At 43.1% G+C, this 20038-nt stretch overlaps 2 protein-coding genes across 7 annotated transcripts in view; one reads left to right on the top strand and one right to left on the bottom strand.

Annotated features, from left to right (window-relative positions):
* Positions 1-6115, top strand: part of NADK2 (NAD kinase 2, mitochondrial) — a 42488-nt gene extending 36373 nt beyond the window's left edge. For 2 of the 4 annotated variants that reach the window (XM_037129043.2, XM_037129045.2), the window contains 4 exons: positions 2506-2612; positions 2739-2792; positions 3527-3650; positions 4159-6115. In XM_037129043.2, coding sequence (XP_036984938.2) covers positions 2506-2612; positions 2739-2792; positions 3527-3650; positions 4159-4297 — 424 coding nt within the window. In that variant the 3' untranslated portion in view covers positions 4298-6115. The remainder of the gene's footprint in view (positions 1-2505; positions 2613-2738; positions 2793-3526; positions 3651-4158) is intronic. The other 2 variants (XM_037129044.2, XM_037129046.2) reach the window with 1 other exon arrangement.
* Positions 6116-11282: 5167 nt separating this feature from the next.
* The window catches only part of SKP2 (S-phase kinase associated protein 2), a 30504-nt gene continuing 21748 nt past the window's right edge, over positions 11283-20038 (bottom strand). For 2 of the 3 annotated variants that reach the window (XM_037129047.2, XM_037129048.2), the window contains 3 exons: positions 18012-18063; positions 17707-17814; positions 11283-13171 (listed from right to left, as the gene is read on the bottom strand). In XM_037129047.2, the coding sequence (XP_036984942.1) occupies positions 12958-13171; positions 17707-17814; positions 18012-18063 (374 nt within the window). In that variant the 3' untranslated portion in view covers positions 11283-12957. The remainder of the gene's footprint in view (positions 13172-17706; positions 17815-18011; positions 18064-20038) is intronic. The other variant, XM_053657404.1, reaches the window with a different exon arrangement.

Below are 20038 nucleotides of genomic sequence, written 5' to 3' on the forward strand. Positions count from 1 at the left end.
AATAATGGTTTGGTGGTAATGAACTCCTTTAGTAGTTTTTTCTTACGTAGGAAGCTCTTTATCTGCCCTTCAGCTCTAAATGATAGCTTTGCTGATAGAGCAGTCTTGGCTGCAGGTCCCTGCTTTTCATGACTTTGAATATTTCTTGCCAATCCCTTCTAGCTTGCAAAGTTTCTTTTGAGAAATCAGCTGACAGCCTTATGGGAATTCTACTGTAAGTAACTTGCTGCTTTTAAGATTCTCTGTCTTAAACTTTTGGCAGTTTTATTATAATGTGTTTTGGAGTGGGCCTCTTTGCATCCATCTGGTTTGAGGCTCCCTGTGCTCCTTGGATTTGCATGTCTGTTTTCTTCACCAAATTAGGGAAGTTCTCTTTCATTATTTTTTCAAATAGATTTCCAATTTCTTGCTCTTTTCTCTTCTTCTTTTGGTACCCCTATGATGTGAATGTTGGAATCCTTAAAGTTGTCCCACAGGCTGCTTACACTGTCTTTATTTCTTTGGATTCTTTTTTCTTCTTGTTCTGATTGGTTGATTTTTGCTTCCTTATGTTTCAAATCATTGATTCGATTCTCAGCCTTATTCAATGTACTGTTGTTTCCCTGTAAATGGTACTTTATTTTAATTAATGTATCCTTTGTTTCTGCCTAGATCTTTTTTATGCTATTGAGGTGCTCAATAAGTTCCTTGAGCATCCTTATAACTAGGTTTTGAATTCTGCATCGGATAGATTGCTTATCTCCATTTCATTTAGCTCTTTTTCTAGAGTTTTGATCTGTTCTCTGTTCTATCATTTGGGCTATGTTTCTTTGTCTCCTTGTTTTGGCAGCCTCTCTGTTTGTTTCTATGGATTAGATAGAGCTGCTTTGACTCCATGTCTTGGTAGTGTGGCCTAATGTAGTAGGTGTCCTGTAAGGTCCAGTGGCACAGCCTCCCCTATCACCCAAGCTGGGTACTCGAGGTGCATCCTTTGTGTGGGCTGAGTACACGCTCTTCTTGTAGTTGAGCCTTGGTTGCCATGGCAGGTCAGTGGGAGGGATTTACCCAGGCCTGTCAGCCGCAAGGACCTGCTGTGACCACTGACCACCAAGCTCTGCCCTCTGTAAAAGTCAAGCTGTGCAGGGGTAGGGTGGTGGTGCTCTGGTGTGGTTTGTAGCTGTCCACTGGGTGCACAGGCTTTGGGATTTCCTAGGTGGTGCAGGCCAAGTTCAGCCTCCGCCTCTGTTCTGCCCACAGCCACCCTGCCTGAGCTGTAAGGCTGCTACGTGTAGGCTTGGAGATTCCCATGGGAAGCCAAGCTGTGAATCTAGGCTTGTTGTTCCTAGTGCCTGCCCTGGGGCCACTTAACAAGGGGTATAGGGGCTGAGGGCTCACCGAGGCTGGCTGTTGCTTGTTTGAGAGGATTGGGGGAGTTGTGGAGCATGACCCAAGACCGTCCATTTATATGGAAAAATGACTGTCAACAGCTTGGGTGGGCCTGTAAATTTGGGTGAGTTGGAGTCTTGGGATCTTTAGGGTGGGGCAGACAGTGTTAGCTGTGGTGATGGGTCTCATATAGCAACTGCTCGCCGGCTCTGTGGGGAGAGGGCTCCGAAAAGGGACAGTGGCCTCTGCCTGTGTTTCTGTTTGGGGGAAAGCTGTCCTCCAGCTCCTGCCCTGCTGCCAGGCAGGAGCTGGAGTTGCTCCCCATGTGCCACTGAGTGCCGCCCTGGTGCTGGACCTCAGGAGGAGGGCCTCTGAGTGAGTCTGCGTGTGGGCTTTTTACGGGGTGCCCTGCTTGGGACTCCACAAGTTTCTCCCACCTCCTCAGTCCTTGCTGGTTTTTGCAGGCAGAAGTTATGGGGACTTACGTTCCTGGCACTGGAACCCTGGGCTGGGGGGCCCGGTGTGGGTCTGGGACTCCTCACTCCCGAGTCATCCCTCCTGAATTCTTATCCACCACACATGGAGGTGGGACCCGCCTGTTCTGTGCCTCTGCCCCTTCTACCAGTCTGCATGGATGTGGTTTCTTTTATAGTTGTTAGACTTCTATTCAACTTGATTTCTGATGGTTCTGAGTAACGGTTGTTTTATAGCTTAGTTGTAATTTTCATGTGGTTGTGTGAGGAGGCGAATCATGTGGACACGCTCAGAAAACAGGATTTCTGAGTCCAGAAACCCTGTTTTCTGAATATGTACACTTTAAATCTTAATAGTGCAGAATTCAGAATTACTCGTTGCAACTTTATAATCCCATCAATGTATGAGAACACTTCTTTTCCCACACCTGTGTCAGCATAAACTATTTATCCGTTTATAATCCTTGCACATCTGAGAAAAAGCTCATTGTAGTTTGTATTGCTTTAAAGTGTAAGACTGAACCTTTTTTCATCGAGGCCTGTGAACTGTCCACATACTTGGCCTACTTTTTAAAACTGGGTGAGGTGGCTATTGTCTTTGGTTGTTTTTCTTGTTAGTTTCTGAGTTCTTTGTGTAATAATTAGATTATTTCTTTTTCATTTTTAGTAATTTTTTAGGATTAAAACAAGAAAGAATTTATGTGGTGTTTGTTTCTAGGTCATTCAATATTAACAGGGTTGCAACTCAGGCTGTGGAAGATGTTTTAAATATTGGTGAGTACCAAAATAGCTATTACAATTATAATTATAAAATACTATATAGTGTATATGTTTTGTGATACCAGCTACTGTATGATATGAAACATTTTAATCAAGATATTTCCCCCCTTTTTTCAATAGCAAAACGACAAGGCAATTTAAGTCTTCCACTGAACAGAGAACTGGTAGAGAAAGGTCAGTGGCCAACGATCAGAATTGCTAATGGTTTCATTTAAGTTCTGTATGGATTTTAGGATGTTATTGTGACATGTTCTTGTCTGATGAGCAAAGCAAAGTATTTTTTTTGACTCAAACATGCTTTTAATATCACTTTAAATATATTTAAGCAATAAAAACTTGACAACTGGACTTTCATGTTAATGACCCTTGAACCAGTGTGTGCCTGGCCTGCCAAGTCTCATGTGACTCTGGGTTGGAGACAGCAGGTGCCAGTGATTGCGAAAACTGCCTCGAATCACGGCCTTTTCATAGGGAAAGCGCGTTGCCTGTCACTGCTTGAGATCACCTGTTACACAAGACTGCTAAGTTACAGTTATACCACGAACTCTTCCACGTGGCTTTTTGGAAAAGCACTTGGCAGGAGGCTGTGGCAACTCAGATTCCATTCCCGAGTGCCATAAACTAATTCCTCTGTTTTTGTTTAATTATTAGCTTAGAAGTTTTTCTTTTTTTTCCAAAATACACCTATTCCTTCTATATTCTGAGTGATGTAGGCTTCTGTGGATTAATCTCAGGACCCAATCCTGATTTATACGTTTTTTTGTTGTTTAAATGGAAATGAGTGCCAAGGTACTTGATGCCAAACGGACCTTTGGAACAGACTGCCGTTGAGTTGGGGACAGCATCCACTTTTCACTTTTCAAGGGCTGTTATTAAATGTGCTAATATTTGTTTTCCTTTCCTCACAGTAACAAATGAATATAATGAATCATTGCTCTATAGTCCAGAAGAACCAAAAATACTTTTCAGTATTCGAGAACCAATAGCAAACAGAGTTTTCTCCAGCAGCCGGCAGCGTTGTTTCACCTCAAAGTAAGCTTCCCAGGCCTGACAGGGACTGTCTGCATCCCTCGTGACTGCAAAGCACACTTGGTTTTAAACGGATTCCGTTTCACTGACATTAAGTCTGGTGGGAGAGGTGGAACCTGTGGGACTACTGAGGTGTCATGCTGACCTGGCTAAGGATGTTTTCTTTCAACCCTCAGGTGCCATTTTAGAGAAGCTAAAATTTAAATAAGTAGAAGGGGCACAGTTCCTTAATAGGGTGATGTGGAGTTTTTGTAATGCATTTAGACTACAATAAGGTGGAGTTGCCATTTTAAAAGAAACTGACTAGAAAGCACCTTCTTTCACATGCCTGTGGAATAAAAGGATAAACATTTCTGTAAAACCTAAATTGGGTAGCAGAAAACCTTTTAAAAAGTAGGATTCACCTCTTTTCCCTTCCACATCTGACACTTTAGGTAGAAACTAGGGGTTTTAAAGAAATTGTTATTTCAGGTTAAAAAATTGCATTTTATGAGCTGTTTTTTCTGCTCAGGGTTTGTGTTCGTTCTCGCTGTTGGGATGCCTGTATGGTTGTGGATGGAGGAACTTCTTTTGAGTTTAATGATGGAGCAATTGCTTCGATGATGATCAATAAAGAAGATGAGCTTCGAACTGTGCTTCTAGAACAGTGAAGGATATTTGATTATCAGAAAAAGACTTTAACTGCAGAAACAGACGACCGGTCATAAAGCTGCCTTTGTGGTTACTGTCGGGACTGGTTGGCCCTGGGCCCAAAGGCGACTACGAAACTGAGATTTGTATTCTTCTCTTGGATTCTGATGGGAGAGACATTCACTGGGCAAGAAAATGGATGGACTACACGTTTAGGATCGATACCAGTGAAATTTCTGTATTACTTGTTATGGTATCCAAGAGTGCTGATATCTTTGTAGATTTAGAGAGATAAGTTCAAATAAAGGATTAAATGTTTAGGATTTGTAATTTAACTACACAACCTTTCCTTCCCTTTCCTCCTAACTTTGTGGAATTGGTCAGAACAAACACAGCTTATTTGACTAGTGTATATTTTTTATAGCACCTAAAAATCAAGATTTAAAAAAATTTGATGGAGAATTTTGATAAATCCTGACATTGACCTAATTGAAGTAGGTAAATGTGTTTTTATACGTGCTATGAATTTTCTAATTTCAGAACACACTGATACTGGTATGACTATTGATTTAAGAAGTTCAATCATTTCTGAAATTTATGGTTTTATTTGACTTGCAGGTTAATTTTGACAGTGCTGAGTTCATTGAAGTACATACAGCTGGACAGAACCGGGATGCTTTCACAAATGTATTATTGTCCAGTAGCTGTTTAGTGACAGATGGTTTTTACTCAGAAATCTAACATGGATCCAAAGACAGGGGATGGACTGATGAGACATATTCCACTAGGAGTTTGGTCAGACCTTTAGGAAGTATTTTCGTCTACTTTTAATATCATGGTCATCTTCAACTAGCCCATATTCCAATTTCACACATTAGCTTTAGAAGATAAATGTTATGGCTTTTCTCTGGCTGCCCACGAGAGTGAGTTTATTTTTAGAAGACATCATTCTTGTCTAATTCTCGATCTACTTAAATCCTAGGATTTTCACAAAAGGCACCTATTGCCCCATCACGAGACCTTTGGTAGTCTTGCCATTTATTTAAAGTTGTGTTTCTTCATTTGCTATTAAAAACTTTTACTCAATCATTGAAATATTTATTAAGTATCCATTCTGTGCCATGCACTGTATCGATTGCCAGATGTACACTGATGAGTAAAACAGACTCTGTCCTGACGGCACTTGAGCCGAGTGAGTGCAGAAGTGCATTCTGTAGACACTAGGATGTGTCATCAGCTCGGGTGCTCTCGGTGCTGCCAGCACGTAACATGTTCCTGTCCAGTTTTCTGTGAAACGTTACTACACAGGAGTAAGCTAGGGTATGTCCAGAACAAGAATGTTTTCCTTTAGTTCAGTGCGTCTGTGTAGACACTCACTAGCAAAGAGTTCGCGTGATGCGCACAGTAAAACTGAGCATTTTCCCAGAGCTGGTTCTAGTTTCCAGTTTGGTTTAAAAATAATATACTTAAGGTCTACTTTATAATGTAAAATTCCACACCATAGAACTACCTTAGTAGGTATAAGATGCCTTCTTGACAAAAATGCCAACTTCATTTTTAATATCAAGGAAATCAGATTGTCCATGTGGTATTGTAGATCTGTTAATATGTAACATATTAATAGGTAACTTCTGTGTAAAATTGTTCATAAGCCATATTTTAAAGATTTAAAAATGCTTAATGTGTTCCATTTGCAGTATAACTTCTAATATTTCTGCTATGTGGTGAGGATTTGTCAGCCGATGCTGAGAGGCAAAGGATGTTGGAATAGCAAACGTGTTTTTATGAAGTAACCTTTAATGGCATCAACATGTGAATAAAGTTAAACTGTTACTGTCTCTTCTTTGTTGTCATTTATTAACTCCTATAGAGTCATTACTTGAAAACCTGGTTTTCCCAAAACGTCAGGTTTCCACAGTTTTGCTTCCCTACTGCTGGGCATCACTCTTTCCCTGTTGACCGCACTCACTGCTAATCTCTGACACAGAACCGTGGTTTGTTACCTGTTCAGAGGATGAAGTGCTTAGCTTGTAGCTCTAGAGACTCTTTAGATAATTTTCACTTAATATTTTTGATGCCCTGTATGCATTTATAATTCTGGTCCCCATAAATCAAATAATGGGAGAGCAGTGGTAATAAAAGAGGGAGTTGCCTTCTGCTTGTTCAGGATTAGGGTACCCAGTGGAAAGGGGTTCTAGTTCCCACGTGCCCAAAACTGGTCCATGTCCTTAAGTGCTCTGTATGTTCCCCCGTGCGATTGTTTGAACACAGCATCCTCCACACTGTGGCTCTTCAGTAAATGTGGGACTGTGACTGGGTTCACCAGTATAGAAGGTGCTGTCACTTTTATGCAGAAATGAAAATGCTGCACTTGGCCAGAGTGTCCTTCATACCCCTGCAACCTGTGGCTGGGGTACAGCAGAGGGAGGAATCGGGGGCCGGAGACACACAATCTGTCTCCTGATGGACACATGTACTACTACCCATCAAGGATCTCTTCCTTAAAAAACAAACAAGCTTGATGACATAAGCCTTGTAGATGGGGGTTTGTCAAAGCTGCACTGTTGACATTTTGGATCAGATACTTCTTTGTGGGAAACTTTCCTGGTTATTCTAGGACGGTTACCAGCAGCATCCTTAGCCCCTACCTACTAGGTGTCAGTAACACCTCTCCACTTTTGACAACCAAAAAATGTCTTCGGATATTACCAAATGTCTCCTGGGGTGCAAAGTCACCCTTCATGTAGACTAGACCTGATGCTACTAGACCTAATTAACCAATTTATGGAAATAGGGGACAGATGAACCGGTTAAGTGTCACTTCAGGGATTACATCAGCAAAATCCAGGACCTAGAACACAGAACAAAGAACCTAGTTTCTTTAATTAATAAATTGCAAGAAAAAAAGAAAGGGAGGGGAACCCAAAGATTAAGAGTGGAGAATATCAATCAGTCCTACTTAGAGCAATTAGGCAAGAAAAAGAAAAGGCATTTAAATTGGAAAGGAAGTAAAACTCACTATTTGCAGATGACATTGAGAAAGACCCAAAGACCTCACTAAAAAAAACTTAGAATAAATGAGTTTAGTAAAGTTGCAGGACACAAAATCAGTACATAGAAATCTTGCATTTCTGAGCTATCAGAAATTAAAAGCAATCCCATTTGTTTTTAAAAGTGTATAAAAGAAGAATAAAATACCTAAAAATAATAGGGGGTAAAAGTCCTATGCACTGGAAACTATGTAAGACATTGACGAACAAAATTAAAGAAGACAAATAGATCTTTTGTGTTCATGGACTGGAGGAATTGTTAATGTCCATACTACCCAAAGCAATCTATAGGTTCAGTGCAATCCTATCAAAACATCAATGGCATTTTTTCACAAAAATGGAATAGTCAATTCTATAATCTCTATGGAACCACAAAAGACCCTGAATGGCCAAAGCAATCTTGAGAAAGAACAGAGCTGGAGGCATCATGGTCCCTGATTTTTTAAAAAATATATTTTATTGATTATGCCATTACAGTTTTCCCATTCCCCCCCTTCATTCCCCTCCACCCTGTACACCCCTCCCCCACCATTCTCCCCTTTAGTTCATGTCCACATGTCACAAATTCTTTAGATTCTATATTTCCCATACTATTCTTGCCCTCCCTCCTGTCTATTTTCTCCCCACCATCTATGATACTTATTCTCTGTACCCTCTCCCTCTTTCTTCTCCTCCCCCTCCCATTGCTAACCCTCCATGTGATCTCCATTTTTATGGTTCCACTCCTGATCTAGCTGTCCTCTTAGTTTGCTTTTGTTTTAGGTGTGGTTGTTAATAACTGAGTTTGCTGTCCGTTCACTGTTCATATTTTTAGTCTTTTTCTTAGATAAGTCTGTTTAACATTTCATATAATAAGGGCTTGGTGATGATGAACTCCTTGAACTTGACCTTATCTTATCTGCCCTTCCATTCTAAATGAAAGCTTTGCTGAATAGAGTAATCTTGGATGTAGGTCTTTGGATTTCATGACTTGGAATACTTCTTTCCAGCCCCTTCTTGCCTGTAAGGTCTCTTTTGAGAAATCAGCTGACAGTCTGATGGGGACTCCTTTGTAGGTGACTGTCCCCTTACCTCTTGCTGCTTCTAGGATTCTCTCCTTCATTTTAATTTTGGCTAATATAACGATGATGTGCCTTGGTGTGTTCCTTCTTGGGTCCAACTTCTTAGGGACTCTCTGAGCTTCCTGAATTTCCTGGAAGTCTATTTCCTTTGCCAGATTGGGGAAGTTCTTTATTATTTGTTCAAATAAGTTTTCCACTTGTTGCTCTTCCTCTTCCCTTTCTGGTACCCCTATAATTCGGATGTTGGAATGTTTAAAGATGTCTTGTAGGTTCCTAAGCCTCTCCTGTTTTTGAATTTTTTCTTCATTCTTTTCTGTTTGGTTGTTTCTTCCTTCTGGTCCACTCCATTGATTTGAGTCCCAGTTTCCTTTCCGTCACTATTGGTTTCCTGTGCATTTCTCTTCATTTCAATTAGTTTAGCTTTCATTTGTTCCTCTAATTTATGACTAAAATCAACCAGTTCTGTGAGCATCCTGATCACCAGTGTTTTGAACTGTGCATCTGATAGGTTGGCTATTTCTCGGTCGCTTAGAAGTATTGGCTCTGGGGTTTTGAGCTGTTCTTCTTCCGTTATAATGTTTTGGTCTGTTCGCGCCTGTTATGTATAAGGGGTGGAGCCTTAAGTGTTCACCACGGCTCGGTGACCCAGTCGCTGAGTTGTGACGTTGTATGTGGGGGTGGGGTCAGAGGGGGGCAATGGCATTTGTTCCGCTCTCTGTGGGATTTCTGTCCCCTCTGCTGCTTCCCACAAGCAAGCTGGGTCCCCCTGGTGCCGGCTCCTGGGTGTGTGGGACTGTGTACCCTGCACCCTTGTGGGGCTCTCCAATGAACTCTCTGTGAGCTTGGGAGCTTCTCCCAGCACCTCGACCCTGAAAGTCCTTCCAACTGAAGCTTTTAGGCTTTAATTCCTGTCACTGGGGCCCTAGCCTGTGCGGCCTGTCTCACTGCTCACTCCTTTGCCTGGTTTATCTGTGCACGAATGTGTGACCCTGGTCAGCCAGCCACCCTGTGCCCTCACTGGGTCTGCCTGTTGCCACCCTGCCCCTGGGATCTGCCAACCACTGCCTGCGCTCCTGGGTCGGTCCAGCCACTTTTTCCTGGGCAACCCCACTCCACCAGCCGCTGACTCCTCCCCTCTTACCGGTCTGGATGAATGGTTCGTTGTTGTCGGACTTCCGTACAGTTCAATTTTCTGTTTTGGTTGTGGTTTTCTTACTAAAACTTCGTTGTCTTCAAACTTGGTTGTGGGAGGAGGCACAGTGTTTCCACCTATGCCTCCATCTTGGCCAGAAGTCATGCTCCCTGATTTTAAACTATATTACAATCACCTGTGATAGGGGTTAAACTGCACAATATGTGAAGAACTCATACAGTTCATAGCAAAAATACCCTGATTAAAAGGATATTTTCTATCTGATGGGTAGAAGATTCTAATATATTCAACCTTTGGTTTATCCATCTATCCATCAATGGACATTTACCATAAGTTGTTGCCATATCTTGGCTACTGTAAATGATGCTACAATGAACACAGTGTGCGTATCTTTTCCAATCAGTGTTTCTGTTGTGTACACACACACACATACACACGGGAATACTGTTCTGCCATTAAAAAATCTTACCATTGCAACAACATGGATGGACCTTGAGGGCATTATGCTAGTGAAATAGTCAAAAGCCAAACATGTCATCACACCACTTACATAGCAGGCAACAGATGGGTGGCTGACGGAGGCTTGGGGGTGGGTGGGTGGATGAAATGGATAAAGTGAGTCGAAAGCTACAAACTTCCAGTTGGGATGTCATGTACAATAGGGCTACTATGGTTGATAACACTGGACTGCATACTTGAAAGTTGCTAAAGCAGATTTTAAAAGTTCTCATCAAAAAATTCTGTAAGTAGTGACAATGTTAACTGGACTCACCGCGATCATTTTGCAGTACTTGAAAGTACTGAATCATTATGCTGTGCAGCTGAAACTAATATAATGCTGGCCAATGAAACCTTCACCTAACAAGAGTCAATCAATGCGGTATGTGGACCATGACTGCAACCTGCTCAAAACAAACCTGTGTAAGAAAACACCTGGAACGACTTGGTATTTAATGTTTCAGAATTAACCCAGGAGAATCTTTATTTTTGAAGGTATGTACCTAAATACTTAGGAAGTCATATCTGGGTTTTGTTTAAAAATAATCGGTGTCTGGGGTGCTTGAGGAAGGGATTCACGGGATGAGGGAGAAAGAGGTTCACCCCGACTTAACCATGGTTGAACATGGATGCTGAGGTTCACCATATTCTCTGCTTTTTGCATTTGTTTAGTGTTTTCATAATTAACAGAAAAGGAAGCACAGTAGTGACAGAACAACAACAACAAAACAACTTGGTAAAATTCAAGAGTCATCCTTCTACTATTTGAAGGGGTTAGCTCAAAAGGAACTGAAGTCCTGGAAGACTTCTGGGTGCAGGGTGAACAATTCAGTTTCCTACTGGGAATAAAATACACGTAGAAGCTGTTCAGGTCCAGTCTGTGACTTAAAAAGTGCTAGCAGCTGACTTCTGGATAGCACTTCACTAATCTCATCAATCATTTAAATTTCCAAAGTTTTATAAATTCATTAAAATTTCCCAAGTTTTATAAATTCTGTTTTTAAAGCACTTTAAATAAGCCTGTATTTAGCACCTTGGAAGGAAGTATTACAAACTATCATTTCAATTTGACAAGAAGCGCGTGATGCAGGTGAGGCAAAGAGGACCGCACTGGGGCCCCCTTTGCAGGACCTGCCTTGCTCACAGGGCTGGGGCACTCGGCACCCCCACAAACGCCCTCCGACCTTAACCACAGTGCTTGGGGAAAGAGAGAGAATAAAGAAATACAGCTTAGCAGAAGCACTCATTTTTCTAAAAATGTGTTTTATTTTAAAACAAGTTTATAAAAGTAGAAATCACATACAAAAATACAGATTACTCCGAAATGTTTGCAAAATAGCTTTTGGCTGGACTTGAGTTTGGAAGTATGTGTTCGAGGACACCCGGAACCGGAATCCAACCGGATCCTGTCCCCAGCCCTGGTCACTGATCTGTAAACAATAATCTCAAGTAGTATTTAGCACCTTTGAACTACTACAGAATCGAAACATAATCATTTCTGGGATAACTACTTTAAAATGTTCCTCCTTAGGTTTAGGCAGATGCCACTGTTTCTAACATTTGAAAAATCTGATTTAAAAATCCGATGTTAATAGAAATGATGGGTTTTGGCTCTTCTGTTCCATTTTGAACATGTGGGGAGATCAATTTAAATAAGAAAAAAATTTTTTTGGTAAGTAGAATTTAATCCATTTGCTTCTATGGGTCATTAAAAAAGCACTGATGCTATCAAAAGGTTCAACACCTGAGTCTTCACTTTCCCGCAGGTGCAAGCTGTGCTTACTGCTCTGAGACCACGGGACACACACCTGCATCTGGTGGGCGAGTCCCTGCCTGAGGGGCAGGCGGTTCTGCTCAGGGAACATTAGGTCCGGTAACCTGACAAAGTGGGTAGTGTAAAACAGCGATTGTGGGAAACGCTAAAGAAATAAGAAAGGAAAAAGACAATTTAAAAAGACTTGCTTCCAGAGTAATAGAAAAATAACTTCAAGAACCTCAGCGATAAAGGCAAATGGCAGGCAACTTCAGTTCGGCGTTCCCTCCAACACTGCAAACGGACTGGCGACCACCACCTTATAAAACAAATCCAGGCATTTTAAAAGCTAAAGAACTCACGCTAACGTCATGCGGTTATACAGTAAGAAGAGTACAATCACATCTCCAGTTACTTCGGTATTCTGGGAGCACAGCATGTCAGAGGGCACTTCATTAATGTGCATCAGAGCACACGTCAGCTCACCCCGTCACAGAAAATGGCCTCCTGGCCCTTCAAATTCCGTATCTCCCGTGGGTGGTTTTTAAAATTTAGGTTTTAGGATGAATTATTTGTTTGGATTATTTGTTTTCTTGAACCTAATGGCAAAAATCCAAAGGTTGAAATGTGTATTTCTCTTTTTTCTATCCCCAGAATGATTGCCTCAAATAGACTATCCTATGATTCTTTCTGTTCATCTCCCAGTATGAATAGCTTATCCTTTTTCCAGCCTATGTCTTATAAAGCAACACTGAAGAATTAAATAGAGGGAAGTTGAGGTACCATAGAGATCAAGAAAATGACTTGCTTTCTGGTGATTTTTAAGCTTGTTTCAAAACAGACTTGATAAGAAGGGCACTTGGAAGAGATGACTCAGATCTGGCTCTTGAAGGATCTTGAAATTGCAGGCTCGTTCTGAAATGTTCCTAAGGCCCACGACTAGACCCTTAGGAGCAAGGCAGTGATGGAGGCTTTTATAGTCGTTAAAAACAAAACAAAACAAAAACCGCTTAGTTTTCTCTCTCAAATGCTTCTCTAATATACTTGTAGAAGGAAGGTGAAGGGAAAACAAAGAATAAAAAGAGCTGTGTGCTTCAGCAATCAGGCTTCTACCTATTTTCCCTGATCCAAAGACAAAAGGAGACACCATCTTGCAACGTGAGCTTCATAGACAACTGGGCTTTTGCAGCGTCAGTCGGCATCGGATGCCCCATATCTCCGGGTGGCTTTTGGTGCCCACAGTAGGCCTGGCAATGGTGGTAAAATGGGAGCCATTAATCTGGAGATGGGGAAGGGCTTCTTTTAACAGCTGAAGGGTGTTGTCTGGCACAATTCCAAATACTTGCAGTGTTTTTAGTGTGGGAATTTCTCCAAGTTCACTGGAAAGGAAGAGAGAGACTTTCAGAGTAGTAATATCTACGGAAACCGTTCCAGTAGAGTCACGTGACCCAATTTTGACATATGTATCATACGCTATACAATACAAACTGAAAACTTAAATGGCAATAGATGATTTAAGAAAATATAACAACAAAGCATGGGCCACACCTGGGGCAACATGGCCTTAGGAAATGAGGCTCAATTTTGCTCAATTTCTCAATTTTGCTCAATTTCTAACAGCCAAAGAACTCCAGAGTTTATTTGAAATGCAACCGTATTTGCTTCCTTTCCCCATTCTTGACTTGTGCTGGAAGGTGTTGCTGTGTTGTGAGGACAAGCTAGCAAGCTGGCGATGGTAGAAGTGAAGTGTTTTACTGTGGCATCGACTGGAAATCACCAAAGGTTAGGTGCAATTCAAGGATACAGACTGGATCCTAGGCTCCTCATCCCCAAAGATGTCGGCGAGGTCGGCGACTTCTTAATAACGGCTAACAGTCCATATGCCCTTTACATGTGATGGGACCTATGAGTGACTTCACCGAGACGGTGAGTCCCAGACAGGGTCACGTGGTTGGGCACACACCTGCGGCCCTCCCACCTCTCCCACACGGGCTGGTTCTCTTAGGTGTTTTGCTGACACAGAACTCTGTCAGCAGTGAAATTCTGGCTCATAAAAAAGGGGAGCGCGTTTATGCAAAGTAAATACTTTTTGGTAACGATCCTTTCTTCTTCGTCCAGATCTGTGTGCTCAGAGATCTCATCTCTCTGATCTGTATTTGCTCCAGGTTGGGACACACAGTACAAAGTCTCCGAGAGGGAATGTTTGGTCTGGAATTTCAACAAAGTCCCACTGCAGATCCACGGACACATCAGTGACCTCGAGCTGGAAGCACCTTTTCTGTTTTCGCACTGCCAGTAGTGACTTCCACAGCAAACTTGTCTCATAACAACTGTCACCTTGTCTCCGATTTTCCTTCCTTCTAGCCCAGTCTAGATACCGAAGTCCAAGGCATCTTCCGAAAGCCCAGCTCAGACTACATCACCCCCTGCTCCAGAACCTTTGGCACTTCCCTAGCAGTTAGGAACTCAAATTTTTCGGCTCGTCCGAAGACCCTCTCTGCCAAACCTGCTTGTCTGGTCCTCCCGGCACACCTCTGGGGGCATTTATTCTACATGTTGAATGAGGGCATTCAACAAAGTGTCTTAGACACCAAAGATATACAATACATGTTAGCTAATGTAACAGGAAAGGTGAGGTAGAAACTAGAAGTGCTATCCATATAGAATAAACGTGCCTGGTGTTCCTGAGGGGACAATAAGACATGGAGGTCACAACAGGCCTAAAAGAAAAGCAAAAGGAACAAATCGTTGTTCGTAAACTACTCTCTGGAGCACAGAAACAGCAGTATGAAGAAAGGCCACCATGCCCCGACGGGTACGTTTATCACCTGAGAATGCGGCAATCCTGCCCCATGCCTGGTATGTGAAATCTGAGTGTGTAAGGACTTTGTGACACCCACGAGAAGTGTGGTTCTGGGATATCCAGGTCAGCCAAATGGTAAGTCATTCTGCAGTGGACAGGATGGAAAAGAAGAAACTGTGGGTGGGATGAGAAGGGATGTAGCAGGTGGCAGAAGAGGAAGTGTGCTTGGGGCTGCATCAACAGGGAGACTCGGTGAGGAAGGAAACTGGACCAGGCTCTGAGAAGACACGAGGTGTCCTAGGTGGGGGGGAGCGAGCTCTGTAAGGTGAGATCAAGGATGAAGGACCATTCCCAACCAAACAACCAGAAGGTTTTTCAACCAGGGGTGTCCAACCTTTTCTCATCTCTGGGCCGCAATGGAAGAAGTGCTTTCGTGGGCCATACATTACATACACAAACACTAACGAAAACTGATGAGCAAAAAAAGGTTTTAAGTAACTTTATGATTTTGTGTTGGGCCGCATTCACAGCCATCCTGGGCCGCATGCAGCCTGTGGGCTGGACACTTAAGGAGACAAAAAAGAAAAAAAAAGCCTCAGTATGTGTATCACTCACTTTTTTATAAGCATCTCTTTAAAAATATAGTGGAAGAGACTAAAAAGCAAACTAAGGAACAGTAAATAGAAATGAATAGTATTGAGCCATCGTGTCTAATTTAAGTAGAAAATGACATTAAGAATGTCTCAGGTATCTTTGGTTAGTTTTAGTAAACAGAAGTACTTGGAAACCTTTCACAGGCTCACTCCTTACTTCAGCTACATGACCCTGTTTTCCTTACAAAACCTTCAATCCCTCAACCACAAATTCTCCCACCACAGGAATTCTTATTTAGCCCTGTGTAATGCCACACCAATTCACTGCCTCCAGCTAGAGTTTCTCACTGGAGTGAGAAATACGGGGCAATTACAAGAAAGTTTAAACATAGGGAATCAGACCAATTAAAGAGTAAGGGAGTAAATACAGAGAAAGGCATATAAAAGGCATATAATAGCTCTCTGGGAATTATTGCTGAGGGTACAAGAATTCCCCCTATGCATTCAAATGCTACAGCTGCCAGAAAGGCTCAGGATGGAGGGAAAGGCATTTTCTCTTGAGAAACTTTTAGGCGTAGAGTACTGGCAAACCCTTCTTATTGGATTCACAAGGTGAGCCTGTGTGCCTGAAGAAACATACTCTTCACCTTCAAGATCAAGGACAGCATCTTTTTTTCTTCTTTCTGTTCTCTGTCTGGGTGGTCTGACTTAAAACTAAACTGATGCCTCCACTTCTCTTATTTCCATGTAAGATTTAGATAAATTCGTCCTAACAATGCAGTGGGGGGTCCATGCCCAGACGTGACTTCAGACCCCTGCCCTTAACCATCTGTCACACAGGCAGCAGGTATCACCTGCAAGTGTCAGCATCTCACTGGATAAAGCAGTGAAATGGGAGGCTCACAGCCTCCCTTAGCCTCTGCTCCAGAAGCAGCATTTGGGGATTACCTGCTTAAGCTTCTTTCTCTCTGCAGAGAAGGAACAAAAGTAACACATGTGGATGGATTCTCTTGAGAAAAGCAGCTAAAAAAGAACAATCTCTGCACTCCCTAGGGGGCTGCGCAGACGATGATGCTGGAGCCGGGGGGTGACAAGGACTAGAGAGAACCGAGGACAGAGAAACCTTCTGGGGAGATCTGAGACGCTCCAGGGGTTCTGGGTGCTAGAGGGGCAGGGGATTCTAGTAAGAGCCCCAGCGTACATGAAATGAGACCCTAACATCTAAGAACTGTGGAAGCAAACACTGGCTTCCCATACGGGCAATGCTTTTCTAAATGAGATGCCAGCTGAGACCCTGAGTCCCTAGACTGATTGAAGCAAGTCGTTCAAAATTTGATCACTGGACTCCCTAATTCTACTAGTTAACCCTGTATAGATGAAGTATCTGATTTATTCATTAATTCTTGAAACTAACCTACAAGGTCCAAACCAATAATTTGAGGACCATATAAATACTTGGTTCAAATTCACCACCGTCTTTCGTAGAAACCAAACGCTTGATTATCTTCATTTGGACAGTGAGCTACTCGAGGTTGGCAGCCTCAGGCACCCTGGCTGGAGTGGGAGGGGCACCCAACCAAGTCCAAGATACTGGCTTTTCGGGGTTTTCAGTAAATCTGCTGTATGTTTACATTTGATATGAGAAAGAATTTTCCAGGCCTTGGGATGAAAGGAAATCTTTTTAAAAATCAGTGTCATCAGGTGAGGATTAAAAAGAGCATTGAGCAAGAGATGTTATTCCCAGCATGACTTGGGTACAGCACTTCCAAAAACAAAGTTGGGCCAGGTTCCTTTTTCCTTCGCACTCCCCGACTCTGTGGAAGGGGCTGAGCTGGCACAGGATGAGCCCTTGTAAAAGCCACCAGACTGGACACAGACTACTTGGCCTCTGTCCAGGAGACCTGGGCTGTAGACCCAGCTCAGCCAATCACTCACTAGAAAACTTCGGGTTTAGTTACTTCCCTCTTCAGGACCTCAACCTGCCCTGTTTGCAAAGAGAGCATCAGACTCTTCCAATATTTACCACTTACATACTTCTCTTCTTCCCACTCTTGGACCATCCAGCACAGACATCACTAGAGGATTATGGAATTTTTCCTCTAGCTCAGGTGAAGGCTTTGGGAATCAGTAGTGGATTTGAAAACTTTGGGGGGGGGGGACAACAAAAGCCACCCCACTTAGTCCACTCTCCAATCACACCCTGAGCTCCCTGGACATGAAGGCCACCTTCCTCCGTGGCAAACCTGCCAGACGCTAGTACAGTATGATAACACTTCAACCTGCTCACAGTGAAATGAGAAATGGATGCTAATTTATTTCAGTGAACTCACCAGGCATTTTAAGTGCAACATGTTGCCTTGGTTCTTCTATTTTGCTGGTGTTTCCTAACCAGTCTGGGGCACACTGATATCAATGTTTACATTTTAAACATCTGCCATTTGTAACAATGGATTTAACTCCCAGTGGCATCTCTTGTGGTCCCTGCCTCCCACTAGCTTTGACAGTCACAGATACTTACAGTAAAGTTTCAGGGATGATGTCATAGCAGCGGCTGAGCGACAGGTGCTGGAGGTAGTTGAGCTGGTGAAACTCAGGAAAGCAGTCATGGTTCAGCATGATGCTGTCGCTGCAACAGAGCGGAAGAGAGGGTCAGCGCCCGCCTGCCCGCCCGTCCATCCATCCTGTCCAGGGGGCGGGGGGGGGGAGGAGCAGCCCACTGCCGAGTTCCTTCATGGAAACACGTGCAGATGGATCCTCTCCCCGCTCAAGGAGTAACCACGATTTTTCACTTTTTTTTCCTAAAATAAATGAATGAGAACATACCTTAAGTCTAGGTGGACAAGACTGGGGCATCTTCTAATTAAGGTAGAGAGATCTAGAAAAAAAAAATGACAGTCACTCTACAGGAACAATACAAGGATGTCCGCTATCAACACTGTCATTTACCGCTGTGCCAGAAGTTCGGGCAATACAGTCAATCACACACCGTCAGGAAGAAAAACAAAATTGTCATCTTGGCATGCAAGATTCTTCTCCCCTAAACACCCAAGCAAGCCACTTGAAAGCTATTGGAAATAGTAAGCGAACTGCGGGAAACGAGTGGTTAACAACAAGCCATAGCTATGTATTTGCGTATCAGCGAAGCCCGGAAGAACGCCGTTCAGAACAGCAAAGGCAAAACCAAACACCACCATACCCAGTCCCGTGCCACACAATGTTTCAAAGGTGGACCACATCCACATGAGGGTCCCACAGAGTAAAAGGGAGGTGACAATGTCCCAGCAGTGACACAGTCATCGTGACCGCCGACGCGAAAGGCCCTGCTCCCGTGTCTGCGGTGGTGCTGGCGCAAACAGACCTGCGCGCCACCAGCCGAGTGGAAGTACGGCGCGCGCACTTACGCACAGCACGCAATACTGGTGATGACGTGCTCACGTACTCACCATTCTACACTTTGTATTATTTCACACTGGGCTCCTTCTACTTAGAAGACGACGTCTGCAGCAGAACAGCACGTTGTGCGACGCAGGCGTCAGCCTTATACGCCGCGTGTTTGCTGTGCATTGGGGCTGCGTCACTTCTCTTGTTCCCGATTCAGTCTCAGGTTGTTTTGTGCAGTGACTGCTGCATTGGCTTGCAGCCCAGGAGCAACGAACAGGCTGCACCAGACAGCCCAGGCACGTGGCGGGCTGCACCATCACCCCCAGATGCTCGCCCGAGGGTGAATCAGCTAACGGTGCGCAACCGTGTAGCCTAACACCACACCAGGAAGGCAGTACGTCAGCTCAGGGAGGGAGGTGACAGATTTTTAAAAAATATTTTTTTAACTTAAAAAAATTATCTTTAGAGGAGAAGGGAAGGAGAGAAGTAGAGAAATATCAATGTATGGTTGCCTCTCCTGGGTCCCCTGCTGGGAATTGAACTGCGATCCTCTGGTTCGCAGGCCTGTGCTCAATCCACTGAACTACACCAGCCAGGGCTGAGGTAACAGATTTTTAAAAAAATGCAGCTACCACAACCAGAAAACATTCATTTCTGCAACTTAATATAACCAAATAAAATTCACATATTAAAAAATTCTAAATGCAAAAATTTGGGTAATTACTCATTGGATCTTAGGATAGATGAGGAGTTTCTAAACATTAAAAAAAACACACTGATAAAAAGGAATATTGTAATTTACTACAGGAAAATTTAAAAAACATACCATCTTTAAGCAAAATAAAAACAGAATTAATGAAGTGTCAGAAAACTGGAAATACACGTTTGCAACATACATTAAACAAAACTGAAACATTCACAGACACAGAGAGAGAACTGGGGGCTGCCAGAGCGGAGGGGGCTGGGGGGCGCGGTGCAAGAGCCGGAGACTAAGGAGCACAAATTGGCAGGTACAGAACAGTCACAGGGATGTAAAGTACAGCACAGAAGACACAGCCAATATAATACTATAACTATGCATGGCTTGGGGAACTGGAAATATCGAGGGGAAGGCTTTGCAAGGTGTATAACTATCTAACCATCAGGCTGTGCACCCCAAACCAACACAGAATAAAACAAAACAAAAACCTTCATTAACGTTTGAGGGTTTTTCTCTTTTCACAGCTCTCTCTTCAGCCCCCTCGCCTCCCCTAAACCCTAGGCTTGAATTTTTAACAACCTCCTCAATATACCCCAGCATACCCACTGGGATAGATAACAGGCACCTTCAATTTGTGCCTAAAACCAAGTACCTGATTTCTCTTCTGGATCTGCTCCTTCCCTAAAATCTTTCCCATCTCAGTACGTGGTAACTGCACTGATCCGGTTGCTTAGTTCAAAATCCTGGCAGTCACATGACTGTTTTTCTC

The sequence above is a fragment of the Artibeus jamaicensis genome, unplaced genomic scaffold (assembly GCF_021234435.1).
Source record: "Artibeus jamaicensis isolate MK-2021 breed Jamaican fruit bat unplaced genomic scaffold, CSHL_Jam_final scaffold_369, whole genome shotgun sequence".
In the NCBI taxonomy this organism is placed as follows: domain Eukaryota; kingdom Metazoa; phylum Chordata; class Mammalia; order Chiroptera; family Phyllostomidae; genus Artibeus; species Artibeus jamaicensis.